Genomic DNA, 11462 nt, shown 5'->3' on the forward strand with positions numbered 1-11462 from the left:
TTTCTTCTCAGCAGCTTAGCCAGTCCTCCCTTCCTGCGACGCCACTAAGTCTCTTAGTACGCATTTCTGCTCCATTGTCGATTTCTTGGGCTCCAAGAAATCGTCTTCCTTTCTCTCTATCTTCGTTGCCTGGGAGTCTCAGGTACGGGGAATCCTGTCCGGGGACCTGGGGACCACAGGGTTGGGATTTCGTAGTTGTAACTTTGGGTGGATTATCAATTTGCGGCTCAGCCTCCTTTGGAGCACTTTTCATTCTTTTGTATTTTTTTCAAATCAAATAAACTGATTTTACCAGATTTCCTGGGCGTTGTTTTTGTCACCCTGGAGCCTTCCTTCCTAGACCTCCTTGCGGATATCACCCAATCAACTTTCAAACAAATTTCTGGTCCTTCGAGCCGGATATAACCGGTACATATTCAATTGAGTTGAATTTTGATTGGTGATTCTTCGAGGTGACTGGGGGAGTGTCTCTGGTGGCAAAATGGTAACGCAGGAGGAAATACTCATGTGCGCAGGTCACGTTAGTCTTTATTGCTCAGAATTAGAACGGCTACTGGTCAACACCAAAAAGCGTGGTATAGGTAATTTTACCGTCCCTTATTTAAATGGTCGTCTGGCTAGTGCCAAGGAAATTCTCGCGAAAATACAAACGAATCATGTGACGATCACTAATCATTTATCGGAAAAGGATTTGCAACAGTTTAATTATACGACGCAGAATACTTATGAGCGAGCTATGACGGCGTATTTGACTGCGGAAGAATACATTTTAGAGCAAATCGAGAATTTGAGCGATGAGCAAGTCGCTCCTGTCACTGCAGGGCGGACCCATGCTCCCTCGTTGAAACTTCCTAAGTTAGATTTACCCAAATTTAGTGGTGACTATTCTGAGTGGTCAACCTTCTATGACTCTTTCAAATCAATGATTCACGATAATTCGACATTACCAGGTGTTCAAAAGTTTCATTATTTAAAGGCATGTCTTCAAGGAGAAGCTAGCTCAGTAATTCGATCCTTAGCCGCCAGTAACGATAGTTACTTAACAGCATGGAATGCATTAGTGACTAGGTATACAAATGAACGAATTATTACCTCCAACCTTCTTAGCAAACTAACGCTCATTCCGAAAGTCTTCGCTGACAATCTCATGTCCATGAAAACACTACGCGATACAACTATAGTTGCGCTAGACTCGCTGAGGACATTAGGATATCCAGTTGATGGTTGGAGTGCCATATTGGTCCACATCCTCTCAAACAAGCTGGATCAAGTTATCACTGTGGAATGGGAGAAGGAAATAAGACGTGTATTGAAATATCCTTCTTTCACTCAGTTTTTAGAGTTCATCACCGAGCAGATTAATATGCTCGAATCTATTAGTAATAAATTCAAAGGTAGTAAACAAACTACTGATAAAACTTCTCGTCCTAAGTCGTTGAAATCACTCAACGCAATCGTGGATAAACCAAAATGCTTTTATTGCGACGCGGATCATCCTCTCTATCAATGCAACAGCTTTATTGCCTTGAACCCTCAAGCCAGATATAAAGCAGCGCAAAATAACTCACTTTGTATCAATTGCTTGAGACCTGGACATTCGATATCATCTTGCCGAAGTAATTCTCGGTGTAAAAAATGTTCCAAGGCACATCATACGCTTTTGCATTTTGAGAAACAAGCTAATCCGACGCCTCAACGTAATTCATCTCAAGCTGCTTCACCCACGAGTCTTCAAACCATTGATCAGTCTTCGACTTCTGTTGTTGCTCATGTGAGTGCCATGGACGAACGCACGACACTCCTTGCTACTTTTCTCGCACGCGCTACAGCACCAAATGGCCGTCAAATTATGATTAGAGGCTTAGTCGACCCGGGCTCACAAACATCGTTCATGACGGAAAATCTAGCCCAGTTATTAAGAGTTACACGCCGCAAAGTTAATGCAACGATTTACGGAGTCACAGGAGGTGCGGTACGTAACGTCTCGAGCAAAGCTGATCTCATCTTACAGTCAGTCAAACACGATCAGGCCTCACTCAAGGTGACGGCATTAATTTTACCAAAAATCACGAATTATAGTCCTCGGTCGTATTCACCTCTTGAATTCCCTCAATTAGGTTCTCTGGACCTCGCGGACGAATATGCTTCTGTTAAAAATCCAATTGATATTTTAATAGGTGCAGATTATTGCCCTCAGCTTTTACTGAATCAAATAATTCATTCATCGAACCGTGCACTGATAGCACAAGATTCGTTATTTGGCTGGATTGTGTATGGTACACTTGCGTCGCACATGCATACTGCAACAGTAAACGTTCTTCATTGTTGTGACTTCGATAAAACACTTCGAGATTTTTGGGAGATTGAAGAAGTTCCTAGCACCTATAGTTTGACCCCTGAAGATCAATTATGCGAGGACATTTTCGCGAGTAACGTTACTCAATTACCATCAGGCCGCTATCAGGTTGCATTGCCTTTCAAGACAGAGTTCTCCAAATCGGCACTGGGAGCCTCTCGCAGCATCGCCGAATCAGCTTTAAAGCGAGTTCTCTGTCGTATTAACAAATCTCCTGAGCAGTCCGAAAGCTATGCTAAATTCATTAGAGAATACGAGCAGCTAGGACATATGGAGAAGGTCACAACAAACGCGATTGACACAGACTCCTTGGTTTACCTGCCTCATCACGCAGTATTTAAGCTCGAAAATGGAAAGCAGAAAATACGTGTCGTATTTAACGCGTCCGCTAAAACTAAGAGTGGTCTATCACTCAACGACATACTCTTAGTAGGGCCAAAACTACAAAAAGATATAACAGCCATTCTTATGAATTGGCGTGATTTTCGTTTTGTTGGTATAACAGATATTGTTAAAATGTTCCGCCAAATTCTAATTCGTCCGGAAGACAGAAAATTCCAATCTATAATTTGGAAAGATGATTCTGGTAATACTCAAGCATATCAATTGAACACAGTCACATACGGTACCGGACCTGCACCGTTTTTAGCTTCACGGGTAGTGCAGGAACTCGCAAATCAACATGGTGATGACTTCCCAGACGCGAAGTCCATCTTACTTCAATCAATCTATGTCGATGACATTCTTTTTGGAGCTAACAACCTTGCAGATTTACGCGATATTCAATCTCAATTAGTTCAGTTGTTGGATAAAGGTAAATTTGAGCTCAGTAAATGGGCCTTCAATTCAGCAAGCACAGCTCTCCAAGAAATTCCTAATGATTCTAGTAACGCTAATCTTAATTTTAATAGCGAAAATTTTAACGAAACTAGCAAAGTGCTGGGCATATCTTGGAATACCAGCTCTGATTCATTTCAGTTTATAATCTCGCCTTCTTCCATCACTAAGTTAACAAAGCGCATGTTACTCTCGGAAAACGCGAAGATTTACGATCCTTTAGGCTGGATCTCACCGTTCACCATTGTGTTAAAGCAAATAATGCAATCCACATGGTTGCTCAAACTTAATTGGGATGACGAGGTTCCCGAGCCTATCCAATCCAAATGGATGTCTTATTACTCGCAAATGTGCGAATTAACAAAAATCAATATCCCGCGCTGGAATGGTCAACTTAGTGCAGCAGATAAATTAGAACTCTATGGGTTCTGTGATGCTTCAAATGTATCCTATAGTGCTGTGGTGTATGCCAAATTCACCAATAGTGATAGTCAAACCTCAGTCAGCCTCGTAATGGCAAAAGCCAAAGTGGCCCCTCTTAAAGCAATTAGCATTGCTCGTCTTGAACTAGTCGCCGCTGCTTATTTGACTAAACTAATGCTTCATATCAAGTCATCACTTAAACGTTCAGTGCATGACATTTTTTGTTTTTCTGATTCACAAATCGTGCTGGCTTGGATTGCACAACATTCGTCAAAATGGAAAGTTTTTGTAGCCAACCGAGTCGAATATATACAGTCAAGTCTACCAGAGGCTCATTGGTCTTATGTCAATACTAAGTCCAATCCTGCAGATCTCAACTCGCGAGGGATTAATCCAAGCCAATTAATACATTGTACGCTTTGGTGGGAAGGACCCTCTATAATTCGGGAAACGTCATCGGAAAATTCTCCTTTAATGTTTGAAACCAACGAGGAAATAAAGACCTCCTCGATATATACAAATCATGTCATACGCGATTTACCGTCATTTCTTCATAACTATTCGTCGTGGACAAAACTAATCCGTGTTGTTAGCTACGTGTTGCGATTTATAGATCGAGCGCGTAGAAAAAATGTTTGTCAACACGCTCACTTGTCAGCTCTCGAGCTACGCACTGCAACACTGCGTGTTGTGAAAATAATTCAAGCTGCTGCTTTCTTAAACGATATATTGACGTTGCAAGGCAAAAAGTCAGTTCCGTCAAGTTCTCGATTACTTTCTCTTGCACCATTTTTAGATGCGCAAAGAATTCTACGAGTAGGTGGGCGTCTGCAACACTCATTTTTGTCAGACAACCAAAAGCATCCCATTATTTTGCCAACTAATTATTTAACCGAGCTGCTCATTCGACATATACATATCACGACCTTGCACGGTGGCCTACAGCTTACGTTAACAGTATTGCGGCAAAAGTATTGGGTGATCAATGCACAAAACGCTGAGAAAAGCATAATACATAGGTGTGTCACTTGCGTTCGTCAGCGTGCCAAGCTAGGAACACAATTCATGGGATCTTTGCCTACTGCTCGAGTAAACCGTAGCCATCCGTTTGAACATACTGGCATTGATTACGCCGGGCCCTTCCTTGTAAAACTGCATCAAGGCCGAAACTCGAAATCAGTTAAGTGTTATATAGCTGTTTTTGTATGCATGGCTACTCGTGCCATCCATCTTGAGCTTGTCTCCAAATATGATACGGATGCATTTTTGGCAGCTCTAGCTCGTTTTACTTCACGTCGTGGTAAACCCGCGGTGATTTACTCTGATAACGGGTTAAATTTTCAAGGAGCAAATAAGGAATTGAAACTTGCATTCCAAGGCTCTCTGAAACATGTGCAATCTATAGATTTTGAACCTATACGCGAAATAGAATGGAAATTTATTCCCGTGGCCACTCCTCATTGGGGTGGACTGTGGGAGAGCGGGGTACGAAGCGTAAAACATCATCTAAAGCGTGTTCTTGGGACTTTTCTTCCTACGTTCGAGGAAATGACCACACTAATTTGTCGTATTGAAGCCTGTCTAAACTCCAGACCTCTTTCTCGTTTACGCGATGACACTGAAAGTTTAGAATGTCTAACGCCAGGGCATTTCTTGGTTGGTCGCTCTTTACTCGCTCCACCCGAAATGTCCGTTCTAGATTTAAAGGAATCTACTCTAAATCGATGGCAGACAATCACTCGGATTACCGAGCTCTTTTGGCAAAAATGGTCGGGCGAATATCTGCAATCATTACAATCTCGTCCAAAATAGCAAATCAAAAATAACGATTTTCGTGAGGGTGACATCGTTATAATTAAGACTCCAAACGCTCCACCTTGCAAATGGAACTTAGGCCGAATTATTCGTTTAATAATCGGTTCAGACTCAGTAGCAAGAGTAGCTGTGGTTCAAACAGCGAATAAACAGATTCAACGCAGCCTAACCCAGCTGTGTAGGATCCCGGGATAAATACAAATATTGACAAACAATCCCAACGGCTTCTGATCTGCCGACTCGTACATCTCATCACCTTGACGCTTTACTTATTAAATCAGTACTCCTTAATCATGGCTAGTGACAAGGTACCTAATTTAGTCGGCAACGTCGAAATGTTCTTAAGTGAAGTTTGGGGCGAAGAAGCCAACGCGTCCGATGTACTGGACCTTTCCTTCAGTGACTTGAGTCTTTCGGACGATGCTCCTTGTGTTGATTCTCTGCTTGAACTTCCGGATTTGCTTGCGTCGACGAAGGAAGAAGAGGACTCCAGGATGCAGGTCACTTTGGATCCGCCTTGTCCACCTGAACCAGAATCAACTGACGTGGTCATGGAACCCATAGCGGGACCTTCTCGTACACCAGCACCAGCAATTGATTTAGCTGTTTTATACGCGAGCAGTTGGGAGAATGGAATCCTGTATGATTCTACCGCAAAGGAGCTGGAGCGTACAGCAAAATAAGTTACCGTCTTGGCGTTCGGGCTCACACACCGTATACCATTGCATGCGGTCTTGAAATATCGGCAGTGGAAGTCTTGGGATCCTCAAGGAAAATTGCTCTTGCGTTGGACTCCAGCGTTAGAGCTGAAAACTGCCAAACTCATCATTAAGAAATGAGTTAGCCTGCGACCATTGGTGGACATTCGTAGCTTCGCTCAAAGGTTTTTTTTTTTCTTCTCTTTTTCTTTTCCACCATGGTCTTTATTTACGGTGTTTCACCATTCCAAATTTTAGAACATAAGTTTAGTTTATTTCCAACATCTGCGAGATTCATCTGAATTGACGTAGGAACGTCAATGCGGGGGAGGATTTGTTGGAGATCGGAGTGTAGGTACGAGCGGTCTGGGACTCTCAGGCCATCTCGCTCCCGCTCACACTCTGTCTCTCTTGATCCTACCTCCAACAGAGGCCGATAGGTGGCCCACGGCGTAGAACTCTCTCTCGCTGTTATTATTTGGGTCAGTTGTACATATCAATACCCAAGAGTTCCGTGATAAGCGCGGCTCAATTTAAACGGTCTAGACTCTAGACTCTGTCTTTTCTTCTCAGCAGCTTAGCCAGTCCTCCCTTCCTGCGACGCCACTAAGTCTCTTAGTACGCATTTCTGCTCCATTGTCGATTTCTTGGGCTCCAAGAAATCGTCTTCCTTTCTCTCTATCTTCGTTGCCTGGGAGTCTCAGGTACGGGGAATCCTGTCCGGGGACCTGGGGACCACAGGGTTGGGATTTCGTAGTTGTAACTTTGGGTGGATTATCAATTTGCGGCTCAGCCTCCTTTGGAGCACTTTTTGATTCTTTTGTATTTTTTTTTTCAACCCAAATAAACTGATTTTACCAGATTTCCTGGGCGTTGTTTTTGTCACCCTGGAGCCTTCCTTCCTAGACCTCCTTGCGGATATCGCCCAATCAACTTTCAAACAATGGTCGATGAACTTTCAGCTGTGTAATCACTGTGACAATTAACAACACTGCTATTTCTGTTAAGGCTATTATTGCTCATAGTATTTATGGATTTTAATGGAATCCTTCTTGCATTTTGACTTGATAAATTAGAGTACGATCTAGAGAAATAAATGATTACCTTTAATATATATATATATATATATATTATTACTTCATGTTTTGATATATAATAAGTGAAATTGTATATACTCACTGTCTTCGTTTTATAAATTTATCAAGAAACTGCATATTAGAATAATATTGAAACTTAGAACGATGAGTGGCCTCACTACCACTTTTTGTTTCTATTTGTTGTAGACGTTTTTCTTTCGTAAATCTCTCACGTAGCCTCAGCCACCGATTTTTGCAGTCATCAACTATGTACATAATGAAAAATCATTTAAAATAAGTTTCCTATTTAATAAGTATTTATCATTTGTGTTTTACCTGATGAGTTTACAGCTTTGGAAATTTCAATCCATGAGTTTTCTTTCATAATAATATCTTTGTAATCTTTTAATTCTCTGTTATACAGGTGAGGATAACTTCTTACATAATCTATAAGTAATTCATCAAATCCCTTTTCATTGGAATCAGTATCGTTGTAAACATATTCTTCTTCCAACTCTTCATCGCATCTTTCAACCATGTAAATATTGTTCATAAACTTTTTGTTATATTTATCCATTTCAAATCATTATGCTTACAAATTTTTATCACATTTATTAAATTTTTACATGCCGTATATATTCTTTTATTTATTATAATAAGATAATTCACATGATTCAAATTAATCAAATCAAAGAGGAAAATGAAGCAAACGACGTAAAAAAGGAACAAGTATTTAGCTGTAGGTGTACCAACTTTATCGATAAAACTTACTAATGCTACGATTTGCTTTTAAATTTTAACTATTGGTTGAATATATGGACAGCTTAATTATTATTGGCTGACCTTAAGATCTAATGATAAACTTTCAACCTTGTCGACTTTATTTGCCTGTATTCTTTTAAGTTTCCAAAAAAATATGTCCAACGAAAATTGTAAACTGTGATTGGTTGCTTCCCTTAAATGTTAAGTCTTACGTCTTTAAGTTTTTTCGTGTGTCATGGCCTTAACAGTCCGATGGATCTTTCAACCATTAATCGAGCAGATGATAAATGAATATTATATATTTTTTGCTGTCTGGTTAAATGGCCATTATTTATGAAAGGTACCATTATATGTTTCTGATTAATGTAGGCTGCATCTCCCAGTAGGTGAATATTTTCAGGAAAATTGACTTCTGTACAAAGTTGTTGTACCCCCGAATATTTAAACACTCGCATGTCATGCACACTCCCAGGCATTCCAGCAAAAGCATGGATAAAGGTCAAATCATCTTTACATATTACCTAATATATAAAATATACATTATTATTAAATTCTATATATTACTATATAAGCAAATGATAATATGCTATATTGCATTACTTGTAATTGTATAGAATGCCTTTGTTTTCTGTTTATGTAATCATCTGCGTGTTCTTTAGGTTTTGCAATATAGATGTGCGTCCCATCAATAGCACCCAGGACCTTAGGGAATTTATGTTTCCTGTATACATTTTCGAATGTTTTTCGAACTTCAACCTCTGATGGCCATCTAATAAATTGATTGCGTATACTATAAACAGCTTTTACGAATCTGTTAAGACATTTCCAGGCAGTTGAGCGTGCCATGCCAAATTTTTCACTGACTGAACGGTAACTATCTGGTGTTGCCAATATATAAATTCCTATTAAAACCTGCTTTACTGGATCGACTGTTTCTCTCCCTTGCATTATTTGTTTATTTATTTTTGGTCCGACAAATCGCAATAAGAAATCGAGTGCGTTGCGACTTAATCTACAATAGTTTAAATAAACACTTCTATAAGAATATATACTTATACATCACATTATTAAATATTGCTAACCTGTAATGTTGTTGAAATTGCAAATTATCATAAGCTAATATGACAGAATCAAAATAATTTCTTATTTTCGGAACTTCATGTTTTTCTTCAATTACGCATAAAGTATCTTCTAATTCTTCATCACTAGAACTACTGGAGGATGATTCAAAGAATAAAAAGTATTCAAGTTGATCCATTATTATAATATATATATATATATATATATATATTATTCTAAACAATTAATTTATATTTTTGATAGCTTGTAATAAACCGTTTCAAAATCGATATTTTAGATAATAATATATAGATGTACGGAAAGAGTGGAAATAACTTGTATGTAACTTTGCAGTAGCCAAAATATTTGTTAGATATATTAGACAAATATCCATTTCCCTAATTCAAAATTTATGTTCTAATACATGCCCACAGTTGTTGCGCAGTAACATATTCTCATTATTATCATCTGATAAAGTACTTTTCTACGAGTAAATTATATCATTTTGTTATAAATATTAAAAATACATTACATTGGTTTCTTTAAGATTGACTAGATTTTTGATGCTGCTCTGGATTTAAATTATTTTCTGTTTTTATGCTCTCAGGCACGTTTGCATATTTTACTAGTTTTCAATATTTCTTTATACTTGATGAGTATAAGAATATATAGTTTTATCCTTCTTGTCATCAGTGCTATAATCCTCAGCCTCCTCAGGCTAAACATTAGTCTAAGTTTATATTGCTCTAAACTTCTTGCCCTTTTTGAATTTTATAGTTATAGCTTTAGTATCATTATATGCCTTTATATAATTTTTTCCTTCATCTATATTATTTATTAAGAAAATATTCGATTATTATATATTTGTATGTATAAATTCATAATAATTCTTAAGTAATGATCATATATCATATATAAATTGATATCTTAGAAAAGATAATATTTAAAAATTCCCGCGTTATAATATATGTTGACTATCGCTTCAAGTCAGGGTTGGGTTCAAGGTTGCCAAGTGTAGTACTTTCGGTACTACCGTAGTACCCAAAAGCGACATATCCTATAGCGTAGTACTATTTTGGGTACTACGCTATAGTCGCTGCTGATACTACTGGTCGGCGGAAATACGTCAGAGGGTAGAGACTGTAGAGGGACCGCAATATAGATATTTCTAATTACTAATTTCAAAATACATAATGCATGGTCCGTGAGCCAAGACAAATGTTAGTATTATTGTATCGTACATACAATATACATACCGCAAGTTATAAAGAAATATAGTGACAGTTTTAATCTTACTGACAGCTGATATACTGATGGTATAAGTGAATAAATAAAGTGACGAAATTTGTAAAATGTACATAAAAATAATTTTTAAAAGTATATAAAGGACTGAACATTTTAGATAAGTATAACAATAAATTTTATAATATAAAATATAAGATATAAATATTTTGTGGTACTTTGTGGGATTTTATTTCAGATTAAATTATAGTAATGTGTTTACTATGTCACTGTGCTGAGGATGGAGCTATGCGGATTTTCAAAATTAAAATAAAGGAATAGACTAAACATAATGTGGTTATTGTGTCATCGTTGAGATTCAAACTATGTTAATTGAGACGGATAATAAAATAAATGAGTGAAAAAACTGGGTAAATACAATAATAAATAAAGAAGCTGACAAATTAGATATATAATATAAAATGTAAGATATTTTATAGTACTTTCTGGGATTTTATTTCAGATTAAATTATAGTAATGTGTTTACTATGTCACTACTGAGGATGGAGCTATGTGGATTGAACATTAAAATGAAAGGAATAGATTCACCATATTATGGTTACTGTGTCATCACTGAGGATCAAACTGTGTTAATTGAAATGAATATTAAAATAAACAAGTCAACACATTGGGTAAATACGATACAAATAAAGAAGCTGACAGATTACATTTGTAATTTCAAATGTAAGATTTTATATAGTACTTTTTGGGATTTTGTTTCAGATTAAATTATTGTAAAGTGTTTACTATGTCAATGCTGAGAATGGAGCTATGTGGATTGAACATTAAAACAAAAAGAATAGATTCACCATAATGTTATTTCTGTGTCATCGCTGATGAGGATCAAACTGTGTTAACTGAGACAGATATTAAAATAAATGAGTCAGCAATTTAGGTAAATGCAATAATAAATAAAGAAAATGACAGAATAGATATATAATATAAAATTTAAGATGTTTTATAGTACTTTGTGGGATTTTATTTAAAGTTAATATATGTAAAATAAAATTTTTGTTTTCTTTTTACAATTGTATCTATATTAATTACTATATGTTGCAATCTCTTAAAATTAAGCCTCTGCTTTTATTAGCAAACTAATAGTTCCACACGGCAGTGATGCCAGAATCAAGCTTTTAGCAACAAAAATGAAGATAA

The 11462-nt window shown here is 37.4% G+C and overlaps 1 protein-coding gene across 1 annotated transcript; it reads left to right on the forward strand.

The window, feature by feature from the left end:
• The first annotated feature begins 481 nt into the window (after positions 1-481).
• LOC136777164 (uncharacterized) lies at positions 482-5626 on the forward strand. The gene is made up of 2 exons (XM_066733240.1): positions 482-5272; positions 5429-5626. The coding sequence occupies exons 1-2, from the start codon at positions 482-484 to the stop codon at positions 5624-5626; spliced, it is 4989 nt and encodes a 1662-aa protein (XP_066589337.1).
• Positions 5627-11462: the final 5836 nt, after the last annotated feature.

The sequence above is a fragment of the Prorops nasuta genome, unplaced genomic scaffold (assembly GCF_024137725.1).
Source record: "Prorops nasuta isolate Cenicafe-Biocafe unplaced genomic scaffold, Cenicafe_Pnas_1.2 PNAS00010, whole genome shotgun sequence".
In the NCBI taxonomy this organism is placed as follows: domain Eukaryota; kingdom Metazoa; phylum Arthropoda; class Insecta; order Hymenoptera; family Bethylidae; genus Prorops; species Prorops nasuta.